General features: G+C 34.0%; 3 protein-coding genes, 1 non-coding gene and 1 pseudogene across 6 annotated transcripts; all 5 read right to left on the reverse strand.

Moving 5' to 3' along the window:
• Nucleotides 1-200: 200 nt before the first annotated feature.
• On the reverse strand, nt 201-1,661 carry LOC120171548. The gene is made up of 4 exons (XM_039179235.1): nt 1,515-1,661; nt 1,270-1,376; nt 727-1,012; nt 201-260 (listed from the first exon to the last, which is right to left on the reverse strand). Exons 1-4 carry the CDS (start codon nt 1,659-1,661, stop codon nt 201-203), a joined length of 600 nt encoding a protein of 199 aa, XP_039035166.1.
• Nucleotides 1,662-3,283: 1,622 nt separating this feature from the next.
• On the reverse strand, nt 3,284-4,622 carry LOC120171549 (annotated as a pseudogene).
• Nucleotides 4,623-11,022: 6,400 nt separating this feature from the next.
• Nucleotides 11,023-14,524, reverse strand: LOC120171460 (transcription factor bHLH143-like). 3 transcript variants are annotated; one of them, XR_005520875.1, is made up of 5 exons: nt 14,389-14,524; nt 13,007-13,602; nt 12,750-12,911; nt 11,316-12,650; nt 11,023-11,241 (listed from the first exon to the last, which is right to left on the reverse strand). XR_005520875.1 is itself a non-coding variant. In XM_039179168.1 (4 exons), the coding sequence occupies exon 4, from the start codon at nt 12,633-12,635 to the stop codon at nt 11,520-11,522; it is 1,116 nt and encodes a 371-aa protein (XP_039035099.1). In that variant the 5' UTR covers nt 12,636-12,650; nt 12,750-12,911; nt 13,007-13,602; nt 14,389-14,524; the 3' UTR covers nt 11,290-11,519. The 3 variants fall into 3 exon arrangements, 2 of the variants coding, with proteins under 2 accessions (XP_039035099.1, XP_039035100.1); XM_039179168.1 differs by lacking the exon at nt 11,023-11,241 and having other exon boundaries at nt 11,290-12,650; XM_039179169.1 differs by lacking the exon at nt 11,023-11,241 and having other exon boundaries at nt 11,290-12,674.
• A 688-nt stretch (nt 14,525-15,212) lies between these two features.
• On the reverse strand, nt 15,213-15,315 carry LOC120171672. Its single transcript, XR_005520890.1, has one exon. It is a non-coding gene; the product is annotated as a U6 spliceosomal RNA (small nuclear RNA).
• Nucleotides 15,316-19,304: 3,989 nt separating this feature from the next.
• On the reverse strand, nt 19,305-19,878 carry LOC120171461 (mitochondrial uncoupling protein 4-like). The gene has a single exon (XM_039179170.1). The coding sequence runs from the start codon at nt 19,860-19,862 to the stop codon at nt 19,305-19,307; it is 558 nt and encodes a 185-aa protein (XP_039035101.1). The 5' UTR covers nt 19,863-19,878.
• Between the last annotated feature and the right edge of the window lie 699 nt (nt 19,879-20,577).

Genomic DNA, 20,577 nt, shown 5'->3' on the forward strand with positions numbered 1-20,577 from the left:
TAACAATAGGTACCTGATGTTTTTAACGTTACACTTTTAAGTGTCTGGACCGTGACGATAATTAAATTTGGTCGTTATCTGAACGTGCCACACATATAAAATTTCAAAAGTTATTTTATCTAAAAAAACTTAATATTATAATTAAAAAAACAAACGTCCCCTAACAAAAATTTACATCTTTCGCCGTCGATCGACCACCATCAGTCTATGATCGTCACAGTTGACACCATCAAAACCGTCTTGTCGTCGCGACCAAAACCCTATCCCACACCCACCGTGAAATTGTACCGATCATTGTGAAAAACATCACAAAGTGTCACATGATTTCTATGTTTTTCGTTGTTATTTTATGTGATTTTGACGGCTACAGCCGTCTGTACGTTACACGGCCGCCACTGTTGAGTTCCTCGCACTGCTCTGAACAAAATTCAATCGATGGTGAAATGGTGGGGCGGGTGGGGGATTGATTTTTTTTCTTTTTTCAAATAATGTTTTTATTATTGAAAATTTTTAAAAAATATAACGGTAGACACCTAAAAATGTAACGGAGAAAACGTTAGACACCAAAGGTGTAACGGAAAAAACGTTAAGCACCTATTGTTAGCAAAAAATTCTTTAGACACCAAATCGTATTTTGAGATATAGTTTAGGCACTAAAAAATGTATTAAGCCTTTAATTAACTTCAAAACCAACAGGGACCTAATAAGTAGTTATAATTTGATTACCTGATGAATGAATTCTGCTGTGGAATGAGCATCTTTGGCAGCTATTTCCGAAACATGTTCCACCACCATGGCAGCCTTTTTCAGCGAGCTATAATCGGGAAACTTTTCCGCCTCCTCGGCTGCAACATTCTCCGCCACCGTGGCTACCTTTTCCACCACTTCCGCCGCATTCTCCGCCACTTCCACCACCATCTCTGCTTCTCCTTCAATCCTCATCAAATTTGCCCATTTACCCTTCCAGATCGGCAAGAAGAAACTCAACGCAGGCCCCAAAAGGCATCTTGCCCTACCATGCATGAAAAATGGTGATTTTTGCTTATTTATGACAAATTCTCATTTTTTCCCTTTACTATTCTTAAATTATGATTTTATTTCATATACTTTAATTAATTAGAACACACTATCTTAAGAGAAAAAAAATCAATATCAACATTTCAATTAGAATAGGCTATTCGGACAACGTCACAAACTATGCCAAAAAAGCATAATGGAGGGACCTAGACCACAATTTAACCAAAAATGAAAACTCAACCGAGTTCATACCAAAGGGAGAAGTTGAACTTGGAAGGAGATTCTGAACCAGCACCAGGTGAGCTATCATCTTTCCCCATCTCTTCTATTGCAGAACTGCATTTAATCACAATGAAATTCTGTTCAAAAATAGGTTAAAATCAGTGCTGAAATGAAGATTCGAAGATGATCATCATATGACAAACATTTCAGTATCCAGTTTGCTCCTGTTGCTGATGAATCGCAGGCCTTTGGTTGTTCACGCTTGATAAAGAAACCAGCAGCGAAGCATATATATAGATACAGCCATTGATTTCAGCAGATAAATTTGGTGTGAAAAGAACAAACCTGTGATGAAGATGTTCACAAGAATTCGGTATGCTACCTACAGGCCGCAAAATCGGCTCGAATGGCCGCTGTTCCATCCTTGTAAATCCACATCGGAGAAGAACTGTCCGATCAAATTACACTGTTTCCCTGTGATGTGGGATTTTCTCCTGGAACTTCTTTCTTAGGTTTCTTTTCACATGTGTTTTCCGACTTGTCGTTTGAAAACTAAAGCTTAGAGACAAACCCTGAATTACTAATTCGAGCAAACCCTGAATTGGTGCTTGCAAGCCAAGGCGTTTGCTAGTTTCAGGATTAGTGTTAGTCGTACGGTTTATGTATTTCTTTGTGGTTTTATCCTATCTCATAGCAATATCTTATCGGTCTTAGTTTTGGAACGTTTTGATTAATTTATTATTCTTGATATTTTTAGGGGAAGTCTTTGGTGGATTTAAGATTAAATATCTGAAAAGGTAAATTTTTTTACTTTTGTTTTAAAATAGTACGAACAAAGTGACTTCAGTGATAAATGAATTGTTATTGGTTCTAGCATAAAGAATGCTAAGACTCCTAGCCGGACACAAGATTTTATGTTAGGGGTGAAATTAAACTTAAGGAGGATGAACTAAAATTTCAAGGGGGGAACTAAAATACTAGGGGGCGAAACAGATTTTCAATAGGAAGTACATAGAAAAAATTTAAAATATACGGTAATTTTAAATTTTCAGGGGGAGACTGTCCCAACCCACCCCTCTCGGTCCATCACTGACTAGGAGTGTGAGCGTTCAATGTCAAATGGTTGAGAATGTTCTAAATTGTTAGTTTAAGTTCTAAATGTATTAATTTTTTAACATCGGATTATAAAATGAAAACTAAATGTCAGGTATAGTTTTGAAAAAATTGAAAGTTTAGATACTAAAACAGATAAAAAATAATAGTTTAAGTACTAAGCATATAATTTACCCTAAAATTTATATCTAATGTTTGACTGCTTAGTCACCTTGACTCTTATTCTTTTTTAAATATTTTAACATCTAATGTTTTATTTAGGGTCAAAGTAACCCTTGATTGAATTGAAATCATTAGTTAACTATCGATAAATGTTTATCACTAACGGGATAAGTCCAGTCCTATTTATCGAGAAGATCATAATCACATTAAAAATATGGCATGTGACATGAGATTATGGACATGTTCAATGCATTATGATATCATTTTGGTCACGTGATATTTTTCATGTTATCACTTTGAGCATATGATACATCATTATTTTAGACACATAACATGTTATATGACATTCCTTTGGACACATGACATGTGTTATATCATTATTTCGAGTACGTTAAAATTTTCACATCAACAATGAATGTTGACCGATAATTAACTGATAATTTATATTCAGTTAAATATTATTTTAATAGAAAATAAAATGTTACATATTAAAAAATATCAAAATAAGGTATGAGCCAAAATGATCCTTCAGTAACATTAAATGTTGAGATGAATCACAGGACACAACTAGGATTATTATCTCATATACTAATAGTAAAAAATTATAAATTAAGCTGTACTAATATTTCATGTTTAAATTTTTTTAATTTTTAATATAATTAAATGACACGTCACACGTAACAATCGTATAACATCGTTTGCGTAATATTTTTTTTCAGAATTAGTGTATAAAATCATTGTCTGAATAACAATACTTTATATTGATTTCTCAGTTCAGTCGAGTGAAATATTCAGAAGGGTTGCAACTATAAGCCAAAATGTCATCGTCTTGTTCGAACCGAGCTATGTTCTCCGGTTCCATCGTGACCCATGCTTCGATCGAACCATCATCGAACTCGGTGTCCAACAACAGGACCATCTCCACAGCCTTATGAGCACTGGCCAGCCACCCAGGCTTCCCCCAGCCAAAATCAGCCTCATAATATGGAAACCTACAACAACTCGTCAACAAGCATATATCAGTGTTCCCTTTCACCAGCTCCTCATGGATCACCCTCGACGAATCCTTCGCGGCCGAGAACAAAACGGCGGCGTTCTCAGCTCTCGCAAAGGATTCGGCCGCGTTTCGGATCTCGGTTCCGACTAGATCCACCAAGTGTAGGAGAAGATCAGGGTTACGGTCATCGTTTGCTGTGAATCGAACCGTGATGTTCTTGAACAGGTTGCCTGCTGCATTTGTTGGTATCGGCAAGTTTGTTTTTCCACGGAAATTGAAGGGGAAGATCTGTAATGACTAATGAATCCCTTAACGATCCGTGTTTCGTTTTCGATATTTCGAGTCGAGCCTTCCATGTGAGGGCTATCAAGATTTGCGCCCTGGAGAGCCGTGAGTTATCGGAAACGAAAGGAGCCGCTTTCGTTTTCAGGGCATCCAAGCCGGATGAGCTGAACACGAACCTCTTTGTGATCAGAGTTTCCGAGTTATCTTCCGGGACTGGGACCTTATGCGTCGCCGAGAACGTCGCGGCGGGCAAAACCGATCCGATCTCGAAGCTCAAACACTTCACCGCAACGAGGCCGGTTCGACAACAAGTAGCCCACGCGTTCAAGAAATTGAAAATCGTGAACGCGTCGGCGAACTTGTGTGACAAACTAACTCCGATGGCCAAACCACCGGAGTCGAATTTGTTAACTTGAACAGCAAGTATGTTAGTTGTGAAAACGAGCTCGTTCGGGTAAGGAGCCAATCGGTTCACCGATTTAGCCTCGAGCTCATCCATGATGAATTGGTCTAGCTCCGCATTATAAACTCGAGCTTCGAAATACTCGACGCCTTGATCGCCGCAGTCGATGGCGTTCCGGTACTCGACTAGCCGACCGGCGAAAGGGTAAAGCTTGGTTAATACTTCCGAGAGCGAAGCTTCGAGCTTTTCTAGTGTTTCGCCATTGATGAGTTCTTCGTTATTATTAGCTGGAAAAAAGAAAACGAAGGTGCCGTGAGTGGAAGGAGCGATTTGATCGAAGCTTGATAGATTTAATTCTCTGAGGTGAGTTGGTGTTGGGGACGATGGCTTTATTAGCTTTCGTGTTTCGATTTTAACCTCCATTTTTGAACTGGGATTTTCTTTGCCTCTGCAACACTAATTGTTGAAGGAGCAATGGCTTTATAGTGGCATTTATAGAAGAACATCAAAATCTCGTGTGTTTTTAACAGAATTATGCCATTAATCATTATGGTTTTTCATTTAACACTTCAGTTTTTTATCACCTTCTTTATTCCAAGGAGTTAAAGCAAAAGCCAGTTTCAACGACATTCATTTTGTAACTGAATTTGATATTTTTCCAATTTAATCCCTAAACTTTATCTCAGTCCACACTAGTCCCTCAATTTCGATTTTTCCCCTCCGATGCCGTGATAATCTAACTGAAAATGAAAAAAAAAGTTATAAGTTTAGGGATCAAGATGAGAAAATTTGCCAACATTAAACATTAAAAGTTATTTTTCTGAAAGAAAAGTAATTCAAACATTGAAGCAATAATACCAATTGGTAATTTATATATAGGCATGTAAACAAACCGAAAGTTCAACTAACCGTTCGACATGAAGTTCATTTATTTATTAAATGAATATTAACAATATTTTATGTTTATTTAATTAAATGAACGAACATGAACAAAATTTTATGTTCATTTAATTAAATGAGCGAACATGAACAAATGACTCGTTCATTCATTTACGTTCATGAACGTTCGGTAATCCGTTCATTTATGTACATTTATATTCGTTCGCTTATTTTCAGCCCAATCTTCAAAATCATTTGAATATTAAGACCTAATAAATTTTAACCTTAAAACCATTAATATTTTAAAATCTAATTAATTTTAAACTCAAATAAAAATACTCAAATATATTAAAGAAAATATAAATCCAAAAATTATTTTGGATAAAACTCTTCCCAAATATAAACTCAAATCATTTATGTTTGTTTATTTATGTTCGTTTGTTTATTTTTGTTTATGTTCGTTCATTTATGTTCGTTTATCATTTCAATAAACGAACACGAATAAGCTAAATTTCTTAACGAACACACACAAACAATAAATTACGTTCATTTAGTTGCTCATATTTGTTCGTTTGTTCGATTAAAGTTAAACGAACAAATATGAATATACCCTCGTTCATATTCGTTCGGTTCGTTTACATACATATTGATAAATGAGAATTTAGTACCTAATCCTAATGCCATCCCCTAGACAACTCTTAAAACTTTGAAAATGTTAGAACCTTAAACTAAAATTTCCAAAAAAAAATTAAGAATTAATGAGAAATGTTAAAAATTTCAAAAGTGGAATTAATTAAAAGTATCTTTTAATTTTTTAAAGGGTCAAATTAATTTTTTTTCTTCTTGAAATGAGGGTCTAAATACTAATTATATATATATAATTTATCACGAAAAAAATAATTTTATAAAATATATTAAAATTATAACCATTTATATGGATTGACGGAAAATTATATGAAACTTATCACGTCGATATTGACGAGTTTCAATTATTTATTACTATATTTTATGGAACTATCATACTTTAACTACAAGTTCTACGCATACTATGACAAATGAATTAGATCTTAAATATATATATATATATATATATTTCTTCTAAATTATTTGACCGATGCATTCCTTTATGATGTCTGGTCAATGACCAACAAGCAAAGGAGACAGGTATGTAGGAATGACATGGTTTTGGTTTTCGGTTAATTTGAACCGACCCGAAAGTTATATATATTTCATCCAAATTCGATTCGGAATGCTACACTTTTCACTCGATCCGAACTTGATTAGCTCATTTGAGATAAAATCCGAATCCAATCCGACCTGAACCTAATTTAAAAAAATATCAAATTTAATAAGATCAGATCGGATCAAAATATGTCAAATTCTAATCTCGTATCCGTCCCTACATACACGTGGGGGGAGACAAATGGTGTGATCCGTGGCTCCTTTCCCACCATTGCCTTCGCCATCACGTTCACTCGTAAGTTTCATTTCACTACTACCAACAATTAATAATAACAGCAAGAAAATTATTGATGGTGTCGAGAGATAAAAGAAGAATTTAGGGTTTTTGAGATTTTTATAATGAGTGATCACACGTTTTACCTATGTAAAATCGGGAAGAGAGTAGCTGGAGGAGATTCAATCACTTAATCGATAAAATTATACAAATTTAAGGGTAAATTTTAAATCGATTACTAAACTTTACTCCCTCTCTTATTTCACTCAATATATATTAAATCTTTTCAATTTGCTCACTAAACCTAATATAGTGGGATTTTTTTGTCACTCAGTTATTTCCTCACTAACGACATTAAAAATGAGTTTTTATATAGATGAAAAACGACATCGTTTTGGTGAAAATTTTATTTTTTTTCAACGGTATCGTTTTAACGCCGTTAATTATTTAACGATGGAGTGATTGAAAAACCTAATGCATAAAGTTCAGTGAAAAAAATAAGAGAGAGAGAATAAAATTTAGTTATGAAATTTATAACTTACCCTTAATTTAATTATAATAGCAATGCTCATATTATAAATGAACAATGAACCTTAATAATACCATGATATGATAAAAAAAATCTCAAAAATGTAAACAATCAAATATTTCAAAACTTATACAGAAATATATTATTAATATATAATATATATATAATTTAAATATACGAAAATATAATTATAACACAATACGAAATGCAAATTTACCAATCAATAAATATATGAAAAAAATACACATGAATTATGTCATTAAATAATATTCCTTTTGTAGCGCCACTCATTCCTTGCGCATACCCATAGCTCACCCTCCAAATTATATCAATTATGGCACCCAGGGCCTGGCCTCCTGCCTGCCATAGGTTGTTGGTTCTATTTTCCTTTTATTGAATCCCTATGCTTAAATATTGAAAAAATCATAAATCTATAAATAAAATAAAAATATATTAATCTTTAATTTTTAATACATATATATTAAAAATAATTCAATCAATATTTATAATAATCTTTTGTTTTTAATATAATAATTAATAATTAATTTGAGAGTAAGTACAATGTAATATATGATTAATTTTTAAATTAATCATTCAACCAGGAGTTAACAAAGGTAAGATGTGACACATGTCGGATGTTAATTTTTAAATTCATATTGGGTCAGAATCGGGTGAAAAATATATATTTTTCGAGTTAGATCGAATTCGAGTAGATGATACATATTTTCGGGTCGGATCAAGTTGACCGAAAGTTCGACCCGTTGTCATCCCTAAATATATAGCTGCTAAAGGAACATAAAACTTTACACAATAATACATACCATGAAAATGCAAAACACCCATTGCAGTTAAGGACACGATGTACGGATAACGCAGCCTTAAAATTGCAAGTATTTTCCCTTTCAATGGCGCATATTGTAGAAAGAAAAGGCACAATTCCATAAACGGACCACTTTTCCTTTCCATAGGGTTGCTTTGCATAAATGCTCCCAAATTTAATATTTTTTGCATTGCATCATAAACCCATCCCTAAAATCCCCCCTACGTATCTTTCGATGTCTAGAAGTCGCATCAACCCTGTCATTAGGACGAACACATGATTTTATGTCAGTAGACGAATTTAAACTTATAAAACTAACATCTTCTATTCACGAGACTTACCTCACCACTCGAGACCCCAACAAAAATGGGTTCTAAGTAGTAGGACTAAGGTAATTAAGGTCCACAAGATATATGGCCTCAACATCCATTGGCCCCATTAGCCTTAATTGCTTTCATCACCCTCTCGTTGACTAATCGGAAGTTTGTACATACCCATCTATTAGTAAGTGTAATTTACGATATGTCGGAAAGGGTCTTAAAATTTGGGACCCTCACATTAAAAAATAATTTCTACCGTACGCAAGCGTGAAGAAAATTTAATTATTTATGTGGACAATCTATAAATTCTTATGTTAATCTTAATTATGTCTTAGGTATACCTTGACTATGGACCAGAGAACCACCCCTAACTTAAATTTTTATGTGCCCAAACAATAATAATAATAATAATTTATTTGGTACGGAAAATTTTAAATCGTTACATATATAATAATAAAGATGGTATTATGAAATGAGCACGAACCAAAGTGGCCATGTGGTAAAAGAATTCTTATTATTCATTGAGGATTCGGGTTCGAGCTCCATAGATGAATGGGGTGTGAGTGATCAATGTCGAAAGGTTGAGAGTTATCTTTAAACAAATACTGTCATATACTTACTCCAGATTATTAGAAAAAATGAGATAAAAATGTAATATCGACTGAAAATTTTACTTACATATAAAATATACCTATATAGATATATTTAACGATTAAATTATTCAAATATACGTATAAGAAATAATAGAAATATATAAATTTATTTTAATTTTATGCCACTAATAATCAAAACTCTCATAGAAGTTCATCCTATTGTTTTCAATTCATAATATCAATGCTATTTCCTTAACTTCATTGGGATACCAATTATGGAAAATAGTAGCATGCCAATTAGTGCCTCTAAGCTAGTTTGTTCGTGGATTGGGTCAAATTATAATTTATATTTTTGTATAATATTTAAAATATTTATAGTTTTAATTAAAGATAATTAAATACAAACTGACTCAGTTTACTTGTATTCTATTTTTTAATGAATTCCAATTTTAAATTATATTAACGTTAAACTAATAATTAAATTAATCTCACAAATTGATCAAAAACTCTCACTTAGTGACGTGGTAATTCCAAGTGTTCGTCAAATATATTTTGGTAAATTACGTATTTATCAGTTTTAATATGTTTTAGTATATAAACATTCAATTTCTTTAAAATCATACATAACGTTTAGTTTTTTGTTTCATTTTAGTACATTGACGTTAAAAATTTAACCTGAATTTTTATGGGTAAATTACATCATTCATCACTCAACTACCTTCTCACTCCTATTTTGGTAATAAAGTTAAAAAAATTTAAATTTAACCACTCTATTTTGAAATTATGGGTAACGTTTGTAACGTTAGGTATATGTATAAGTCAAAAAATAATTTAGGCACTTATTTGAGAAAAACGATATATTTTAAGCAATTATTTTGGTATTAAGCCTTATTAGAAATAAGTATACGTCATGTCCGACTGAGTTTTTAAATGATCCAAATTCGGCTTGAGCATTCAGTCCTACAGCTTGACATCTGATCTGACTCAGATTTAAGGAGGTTCCACCCAGTTAAAAAATTCAATCCAGCTTTAGGTAAAACTTTCATCTTACCCGATTTTACTCAAATATATATATATATATAATTTTATTAAGTAAAATAGAGTTTTAATTAAATTTTTTAAATAAGTGTATTATTATAAGTATCCCTACCTATTAAATGGATAATTATTAATTATATTATTTTTCAGGTTGGATCAACAATTTCACTCTAAACTCAAACTAAAAAATAACACATATAATTAAATTAAGTCGAAATTCATCAGATCTTGATATTATACATATCCCTGCGCATGACTTAATGTTGTAGTACACAAAATTCAAATATAAAATTGAAAAATTATCAAACTTTAAAACTATATATTAATTTATCCCTAAAAAAATAAGATATCTTATTAACAGCCATTAGATTCATTTTTTATAGGAATTGAAGACCTCATTAAAAACCTCCTTCATGATTAAAGGAGCTTATAGAGAAACTCCTTAATCAGACAGGCATTAGATACATGATTTTCACTATTTCATAATGCATTTCATGTTTCACACGTAGCTCCCACTACAAATGAATCACACGTCCCTTTTAACATATTCTATTTTTTTTAATTAATCATTAGTATCCGATCTACTGACCGACTAATCCAAATCGAATACTGCAGAAGCAAGAACGACTCCCAACCCAATTTACTCCATTTACAAATGCCAGAATTTGAACCTATAACCTTGCTTAAGGAACTTAATGTCTCATCCCACTAGACCAACCGATTATTGGTTAACATATTCTACTTTAATACATCTATCATATTCACTTTCATTTTATATTAAATCTTTTATTTAATTTCAAACAATTTCTCTTATTTTTTCCTTATAATAAAAAAAATAAATAAAGAATGACGCGAGATAATACCGATGACAAATATTATTACATTCACACAAACCACTGAAAACGACAGTACAACAAACAGTCATGGTTTGGAGCTCAAGCATCAACCAGTCATGGCTCCAATTATTAGTACAAAGACATCATCAAACTACACAAAAACAAGACGCATCATAAACACATTCCACAAGGGGCAGACACTCAAGAACAACTCACGTGAAGAGGGGGGGGGAACCAGACTTTTTCCCCACAGAACTTGATCGAAAGATGGACACCTCCCGGGGTAAAAGAAAACCAGACACCATGGGGAAGCTTTTGTCTTCATACTTGTAGGGGAAAGGTGGAAAGAAAATATCAAGCATGATGTGTTGTTCTCAAGGTAATAAAAGAGACAGGAACGGGGTCGGGTAGCGGGACCCAGCTCGACCTAACGCGCATGCACACTACACCACATCCATGGCCATGGGGGGTGGGGGCCTTGTTTTTTACAGCACACACCACACTACTAGCAGACTCTTCCCCTCCCCCCCCCCCCCAAAATGCGTTCAAAGCATTGATGACTTGCTTTTTACTATCAAAGATGATCATTTCAGGTCAACAAACAAAACCATAAACCTACTTTAATCAAAAGAGCAGATGGCATACCTTGCCTTTCCTTCATTGGCTGGCCCCCCATCAGGCTCCTTGAGAAAGTAAAAAAGATGACAAAACGGGTCGGCCCCACAGAAAAGGCGAGTTTAATGATTTCAAATTCATCGATCATTCGAGTTGAGACTTTGGTTCATTTTCAGCCTTCTTTTCCTACCAAATAATGTAATCGGCATACTTACAAAGGGAGGGAGTGCAAACCTAGTAGCAGTTCACTCCTAAAGTCTCGACTTCGAGCTTTAAGGAGTTCAAGTAGTCTATAGATTCGTCGAGGACCAACAATGGGTTCTTTCCTTTGGCATCGGGTATTATGCTTTCCAGGATTTTTATCGTCGTGCGAATCTTATCCTTTATCGACTGTTCATCATGCAAAGTTTTCTCTCCGTCATTCGGTCCAATGGCATTGCTTGAGTCTGCATCAGCATCATACTCGTGATAGCCTTCGTCGACTATTATCGGTCGCTTATTCCTATCGTTCAGTAGCTTTTGCCTTTTGTTTGGACCATTAGAACTGGCAACTTGCTCCGTTACATCATAACCATGGTCTTGATCCTCATAGTTTCGCTTAATTCCAATAGGAAAGTGAGCCGTGCTCGTTACTTCATCGTCGTCTTCGTCACCATAAGCATCATCATCTTCATCTGAGTAAAGCAAAGCATTAAGTTCTTCGGTATCTTCATGCATCTCACTCTCTTCGGCACCCAAATGGTTCTCATCATATTCCTCCTGTAAAGCTGGTGGGGTGGGAATGAGACTATCTGTTTTAACTGCTTGCCCTACATGGAAATCGAGGGAAGAAGCTACCTCTGTGGTGGAAGTCATCGCATACTGATATGGAGATTGAAAAGGACCATAAATTAACCTTGTCTGACTTCCCGACTGATCAAAAATAATCAGCCCTTTCTGCGAGGAGCCAGGGACCAAATTAGCTGTAGCCCTTCCCCCGTGTCCATTAGTAAACTTGAATTGCTGTTCATTGAGATATGAACCGGAAGAGGGCAATGAAGTCGGGAAACCGGGGTAAAACTGCTGAATAAACTCGTGGGGATGATACTTTTGTTCCGTTTTTAGTACAGAAATATCTGCTGGCCTTGGCATTGTAATATTTGCAGGAAGCAAATGACTGCCATGATCTGTATCCGGAACCAAAAAACCCGGTTTTGATATACTCGCAGAAAGCATGTGACTGCCAGGGTTCAAATACGCAGGCAAACATTCTTGCTGCCTGGGCGCTAATGATGATCTCATGCACCTTAAGTCAGGCAGTTGCCAAGAAGAACGCTGAGGGAAAACCGAAGAATCGTTGGTCCAAACCATACAACTAGAACACTCCTGCGGATCACAAATAAGAAACGACTTTTTTTTCACATGAAAATGGAACAAAAAATTAATAACAATGAAAACAAGAGGTGGTAAGTGGTAACAACATACCAGGTAATGGACAATGCTCGATCCCGTATATTAAACTTCTAAATGCTTTTGTAACGAACAAATGTTGAGAAGAAAAACTTTATAAATTCTGGCTTGATAATATACCACAGATATGGAATCAATCTACGTGACCGGCTTAAGTAAATGACGGAAGTACTCAGCCTGCGAGAACAGCAAAATCAGCACGATATCAATTTAAACATACCGTTTATAAAAATCACCAATACAAAGATTCAAATGAAAAAATCTAAACTAACCTGACAATCCTCCATTGGTTGAAAGCATGCAATTACTCTAACTACAATCGTTGGTTTTCCGGCAATCCCATTTTCATGTTTTAATGCTCTAAATCTTGTTTGACTAGCTGCTTGGCACACCATAACTACGTATTTCTCCTTGGATTAATCACTCCTATCGATATAGGACGAGAACGGAAACAAATACCAGATAACAAAGCAGCCAAACTCACCCAAGGTATAAGACAAATAAAATATCTATCTAGTACTAAAGAAACGGTTCGAAAGCAATAAACTGTCTGAAGGAGCTCGAATTAGGATTAGTATTCTAACTTCCGATATTTCTAACTACCGATATTTCTAACTAATCCTATATTGATCACAAAAGAATAAATAAAAGTGGGTGGATCCCATGGATGGTTGAGCAAAGAACAGCTAGCTGATATAAAAACAAAGGTAAAGTGAAAAAGACAGATTTTACAAAATAACTCTGCAGTATAAATTCAAGCGCACAACTCTGCGAAAGAAACTGAACCAAGGCATGCTGTTTCTCTTCTTTGTTTCACCGAACTATGCACAGCTTTAACGTTATTACTCGTGTAAAACCAGGTATTTCTCTGCAAAAAGAAAGGATTTCTCGTTAGAAGACATTCGCGAAGCATAAGCCACAAATAAGGAAATCGAAACAGGATAATCCGCTTGTTCAAAGAGATACAACAAGAGACTATTATTGATGCATACTATTGCTTAGAAACTATGCCAACTCTTCTCTTCTTCGCTAAAGTATTTATGTTCGACATATATCGGAAATGATGCGGATAGTAATTCTCCAGATATGGGCGAAGCTTTAGAACACGAACACCCTGTGTCGAATATAGATATCGATATCCGACAATTCTACCACTAACATAGCTTGGAATTGTAGTAAAAAAAGAATTCAACTTCGTTTCTTTCCCTTCATTACTGGTATGAACATTAACAATCATAAATAGATTTTGGTTTTCTACTTCATCGGTGATTTAAATAACGCCCACTATGTCCGCAATCACGATAAGCAAAATCGCAACCGCAACTGCAATTTGAATCCCTGCTTTCAGCCAATATATGCATCAAGCAGCATCTAATTCTATAATTAAATCTAATAACAGGAAATGAAATAAACATGTAGAAACCCTAGAGAGATTACGATTATTGAAACTGATAAAATCATTAAAACAAACAAACAAAACTTACATGGAAGAACAACAGCCTAAAAAAACCCAGAAACAATATAGAAAACCCAAACCCTCTTTTTCATTTTCTCGGTAAACAAACAGGGACAAAGCAACCCCATCAAGGTTTAGGGTAAAAAACAACATGCAAAAACCTGCAAAAAGGAAAGATCTTTGAATACAAAAACTTACAGGAAGAAAAAACCCAAGCTTGCTATGGTGGGATCCAAGGGACCAAAGAGATAAGATGAAGACAGAATCTTGAAACTATGAGAAGAGAAACAGGAGACAACAGTTGAAACTCGGAGAGAGAGAATGGTGTATGTGTCTGAAAGAGGTGAGTGAGTTAAGAGAGAGCTGGAACATATAGACAATTTGGATGCCCATTTCACCCTCGCTTTCTTTCACCCCCAAATTATTAATTGTTAGACTTTTTTTTTTACTATTTCAGGTACTGTAATTTTACCTATTGTAGTGGTTAGAATAAATAAGTCATATAATAACTTTTAGATTTTCTATTTAGTCCTTGAACACATATTTTATCTACAATAGTCCTTTAAATTTGATTCAAAAAGTTAAGGGTAAATTACATATTTAATACCTAAACTATTAATTTTGGTCTATTTTAGTACCTAAACTTTCATCTTTTTCAAAATTATACCTAAAATTTAATTTTTGTTCCATTTTAGTACATCATCGTTAAAAACTTTAGCTTTTGTTTCATTTTAGTACCAATTGAAAATTTAGCGTTAAGTTTTGAAAAAAAATAAAAGTTTAGGTACTAAAACGGACTAAAATTGACAGTTTAGGTAATAACGCGTTAAGTTTTTAACGACGGATACTAAAATGAAATAAAAACTAGACGTTAAATATGATTTTGAAAAAAATGAAATTTTGTATATTAAAATGAACCTAAACTGATAAGTAAAGTATTAAATGCGTAATTTACCAAAAAATTAATTACAATTTCATGAGTTAAATCATCATCCTACTTGTTTTTTTTTATGAAATAAAGATGATATTTGAATCATTTTTCGATTTGTGCGTGTCATCCTTGCGCATTGGCCATGTTAATCTTCTTTGTATCGTTCCAATTTTATCGGATGTCCCCGAAGGGACATTCTACTTGTTTTTTAATTAAACAAAAAAGTTACTAGTTTTAAAAGTATAAGTTCTCAATCAAAAATAAAAGTTCAAGATCGAAATGCACTTTATAATATAATTATAATTGTAAATACAAATAACGTGTTTATCTAAATAATTATTACAATAATTAATTGTTTTAAAACACAATAAGATAAATAATTAGAATATATTTAAACAAATCAAATATTCGATTAAAAGATATATTAAATATTTAAATCCAAAATCTTTATGGAGAGTCTTATATAATGTATGGTAATGACATGAACGGACTTAGATTTAATCGGGTGTTCAGCTAAAAGGTTAATGGCATGAATGGGAGAGACAAAAACATGTGAGAATCACTCATTAACAATCTAATCAGGTGATTACCCAATGCAGATTCAACCAACTAGTAATGAGTAAAGGAGGCATGATTAGGGATGGGTATAGGCTGGGTTCCGGTCATTCTGATCAAACTCGAAAATTATACACTTTCCATCTGACCTGAATCTACCCGAAAATGATACATCCTTTACTCAAAAATAAATTTTAAAATACTAGACTCGACTCGATTCGAACCCATATTTTTTAAAAAGAATTCGATCGATATCCATCGAGTTGGGTTGAAATTCGTTAGATTTAAGTCCCGTGCCCATCCCTAGTCATGATCCCACATTAGATAATGTGACTTTGTGGGGCATTTTAGAGTATTCAATCATCTATTGTAATGACATTCATGGTTTTAAATCGCATTCGTGGTCGCGTTTTCAATCATTTCGGGTTTATCGTGATTGTGGCCGTCGCGGGCGCTACTACGTTTTCGGACCGTGATTTAAAACCCTAAATTGACCACTTTTTGCACACCACCAACCATCATTTTTCTAGTTTCATTATAATCCCCGTGCATTAAACCTCTAACCAATGTATATAATTAAATTTAATTTTGATCATTAGTACTTTTAAGTTTTTTAAGATCACGATTTATCTCTTTTAATTTTAGACATAGAATTATTAATTACAATAATCGAAGGTTCAAAAGTTTTTTTTTTTTGAAAATGTCCAAAAAAAGAGAGAATGAGGAAGAAGAAGATCATCCTGATGTTCCGGTAAATTCTTATATCATAATATGAAGGTATTAAGTTATGAAGGGTAAATTACACTCTTAGTATCTAAATTATCAGTTTTTGTAAGTTTTAGTACCTAAACTTTCAAGTTTTTCAAAACCGTGCAATTTTTGTTTCATTTTAGTATCACTGTTTAAAATTTAACTTTAAGTTTTGAAAAAAATGAAAGTTTAGGTACTAAAACGGGCTAAAAATAATAGTTTAGGTACTAAACGTGTTAAGTTTTTAAAGGCATGGTACTAAAATAAAACAAAAACTAAACGTTTGATATGATTTTGAAACAAGTGAAAGTTTAGGTGCTAAAACAAACAAAAACTGATAGTTTAGGTACTAAATATATAATTTACCCGATTATGAATGATAAACCCCATTTTGTTTCTTGCCTTATTGCTTAGAGTGGAGGGAACAAGCATTGCATTTCACAACAATGCTTCTATTTGTTTATCCATGAACATTATCCATGAACATGTATTCATACTATTATAACGTCTACCCTTTATGAAGCACTACAAAAAAAAGTAGTCCTCCAAGATAAAATTCTAAAAATAAAGGGGTGGATGTGACAATATTAAAATAATAAAAAGAATTAACCAAATTTCTTCAATAAAATAATTAAGAGTGTTGAAGCTTTGAATCAATCACTTGGCTATTCCATGGCTTTGCTTTTATAAAAGTACCCATGCTCTAAAAGCTTCTTTATAAGGTTGTGAGTTTTGTATGGCAATACTTATGCCATAACATGTACATACTTTTCTTTTTTCAATTTGATTTTGTCACATTTACGATATAATAAATATAAATATTTTTAACCAACAGGTTGATTCAAGTGATAAGCAGCTTGATATCGCTTAAACAAGTTTCGAGTTCGAGTCTTTGTGTATGCAGAAAATTCCCGCTGGGAGACTCACCCACCAAAGTCAATTGTGCAACTCGAGTTGGTCTGGATTAGTCAAGCGAAGCATTGAGAACCGGGAGAGCAACAAAAAAAAATACAAATATTTTTATATAAATAAATATATTTATAAAAATAAAAATATTTAATAAATAACTGTGGGTGAAATAGAAAATGATTTGCATTTAAATTTAGAATAAATTATTTCAAGCATCACTAAACTTTTAATTTATAGGATGAGTATGTCACGCTCGACGAGTATCGATGAACACTATTAATTTAATTTATAAAAAATTAAAATTCTAAAGGACTCAACATATAATTATATAAATTATTAAAATAAAGGATAAACTATACTAGTGACCACTTAACTATTGCCCTTTTTTCATTTTGACCACCATTTTTGAAATTTTGTCAATCAAGTCACTCAACTATTTAAATGCATTCGGTTAATCCACTTACAGAGAAGTTGATGTAGTAGTTAAACTATTTGGTATAATTACATATTTGGTCACTATTACTTATATATTCTATCAATTTGGTCCTAATTTTAATAAATTAAAATAAACTTAACCCTCAAATCAAATGGTGTCATGTGCGCCAAGTGTAATGGCACGTGTCACCATCCAATTGGATGATTAAATTTATTTTAATTTAATATATTTTCTCACCAATAATAGGGTGACACGTGTCACCCCACCTTCCAGAGGAAAAAAAACTTGGGCGCCTAATGATACCTAAGGAAATCAAACATGGGGTTCCTGGGTTGAAGAAGCCAGGCTCAACCATTGAGCCAAACTAGTTAACTGGTTCGAATTTAACTACATATGTTTATTTATGTTGTATATTAATGTAAACTTAAATTCTTAATGTTTTATATATCTTAACTTAAATTCATATATTAAATTAATTTTACATAATAACATTAAAAATATGTTTTATTTTTATATAAATTTATTAAATATATTCTATTCTTTTAATGTGATACTAAAATGAAATAAAAATTGAACGTTAGGTGTGATTTTGAAAAAAATGAAAGTTTAGGTACTAAAACATATTAGAACTGATAGTGTAGGTACTAAATATGTAATTTATTCTTTTCGTTGCTCATGCCACCGCTAATTAAGGCGTCGATGGGAGATTTTCAGAATTCTGAGTGTAGTTCCCAAATTCCATTGGTACATTTTATTTTCTTTTTCATTAAAGAAAATAATGGAATCCGCTCCTTCAATCATATTGAGTTTGCTTTATCATTCGAACCTTTTTTTTTAGAAAATCCCATAATCCATCGTCAATCTGGTGCGCCCCATCAACATTCACCTTAAACCAGCCATCAGGCGGACAGTGTCGAGAAAGATTGCAGGAAATAGAACTCCCACGATCTACTGGACCTTGATGTTGATTAGCCAACGCAGTGACAATTTCTGTCTGAAAATGTTTACTTTGTACGAGTATGTTCTCTTCAACCACATAAGTATCATCGAACAAGATTCGATTCTAGAGACACCAGATAGTCGGACCAAATAAAAGGTCCCGATCTACAAAATTAATGGGAAAGTGGTCATACTGGGTGAGGTTCCTTTCGATCCAATCTGTTAATGACAAACTATGAAACTCCTTACAGTTTGATCACTCCCTGCCAGAAGGGTCCAGCAGCCATGCAGTCCTTGAATATGTGTAAATTGGACTCCACCGTCGCACCACAGACTGCACAATGCGTGCCCATCGTCATGTGTCATCCATTACGTTCATTCGGTAGAAGCTTATCTTTATAAAGCTAGCATTCAAAGAAGCATCTTAACTCGCAGGAGGCCTCGATAGTGTATGATCTGGTTCCAACGTAAAGTTCGATCGGTATTCTCCGTACTACATATACGTCGGTTATAAGCAGTCTTAACGGTGAAACGCCGATGTTTATCCCATCTCCATGCCGGAACATCAGGTCCTCCATCGTTCCATGCCGATGTTTATCCTTCTTGTTTTGTCATTTGACCCAATGCGTCGTTCACGCTCTTGTAATTGCGTCGATAGGGAGACGCCCACGGCCCATCAGCTTGCATCCGTACCATCGCTACGTCTGCCGGGTTGCCGACGGAGGCGCCGGTGCCACCGGCGATAAGACCAGCAAGTATCTTGCTCGTGAGCGGCAAATTCCCAGTTTCTTTGTCGTTGCATTTGTTTTTAAGAATATCGTAGGGTCCCATACGGGTGGTGGAATACAAAGTGTGGCGGAGTATGGTGGCGGAGACGCCCGAGAAAAGCGCGGCAACACCCTCCAATTGGATGATACGGACACCGATGGAAACGGGACCTACACGAGGCTGTGAAACAGCTTGAGAGACCGACACATTTCCGGCGGTGGCGGAGTTCACGGCGAGTGTTGGACTGTAAGCTTGAACAGAGGGATTAGGGATATGGGATTCACCTTGAAGTTGCATGCGGACCTTGATGAGGTCGAGAGGATGAGTTGAAACGCCGGCGACGATCGATGCAATTCCTCCCTCTACGAAACCTTTAAGACCCATGATTTATTTTTCGATTGCTGAAAAGAATTAGAATTTGTTCTTGTGAAAGTGCGAGAAAAACTGGGAATTATAAAGAGAGAATTTATTGTGTAGTGAAAGAAGTGAAGTATAGATTTATATGCGATGAGAGGTTGAAGACGACAAAGAGAGGAATGTGAGGGAAAACCTTCTTCGTGTTCAATTATTGAATGTTTGACGCGGTGAGTTTTCGACTCACTATCCCGACTGTTTCAGCTCAGTATTTTTGAGTTATGACCATAGTTGTTTAAGTGCTCTAAAGCACTGTGTTTTTAGCTTCGGCTTTACGATCCCTTTTGCTCTTCCGGGAAGGATGCGGTGATCAATCAGTCGATTTGGTTAATTGATGGAATTGAATTACCTAAAATTTATTAACTAATTTTTTTACTCAATAATCGAATCAAAATTTTTGAAAAAAAAAACTTAATTGAACCGAATAAAATTCAATTAATTTGATCGGCTAACTAAATTAATCAAAATTTAAAAATAATATAAATTATAAATTAAATGTTTTAATATTTTCTGTTAATTCAATTAGTTTGATCAGTTAATTCGGTCAGTTAATTCAATTAAAATCAAAACTTAAACACCTCTGAGGCAAAGTAATACAAATAATAGGGTAAAGTACACAATTGTCCCCAACTATAAGGTAATGCTTTCTTAAGTCCTTGGACTATTAAAAGTTACAAAATGATCC

The sequence above is a fragment of the Hibiscus syriacus genome, unplaced genomic scaffold (assembly GCF_006381635.1).
Source record: "Hibiscus syriacus cultivar Baekdansim isolate YM2019G1 unplaced genomic scaffold, ASM638163v2 tig00111834_pilon, whole genome shotgun sequence".
Classification (NCBI taxonomy): Eukaryota; Viridiplantae; Streptophyta; class Magnoliopsida; order Malvales; family Malvaceae; genus Hibiscus; species Hibiscus syriacus.

Bases quoted from the DNA above. Each gene is read 5' to 3' on its own strand.
- LOC120171548 (XM_039179235.1), bottom strand. From the start codon at position 1,661: ATGGAACAGCGGCCATTCGAGCCGATTTTGCGGCCTGTAGGTAGCATA. The intron at 1,013-1,269 runs GTATGAACTCGG...CATGCATGGTAG, and splicing joins AAGTTCAACTTCTCCCTTTG to GGCAAGATGCCTTTTGGGGC. The intron at 261-726 runs GTAATCAAATTA...GGTGTGGGATAG, and splicing joins CAGCAGAATTCATTCATCAG to GGTTTTGGTCGCGACGACAA.
- LOC120171460 (XM_039179168.1), bottom strand. From the start codon at position 12,635: ATGGTTTGGACCAACGATTCTTCGGTTTTCCCTCAGCGTTCTTCTTGG.
- LOC120171461 (XM_039179170.1), bottom strand. From the start codon at position 19,862: ATGGGTCTTAAAGGTTTCGTAGAGGGAGGAATTGCATCGATCGTCGCC.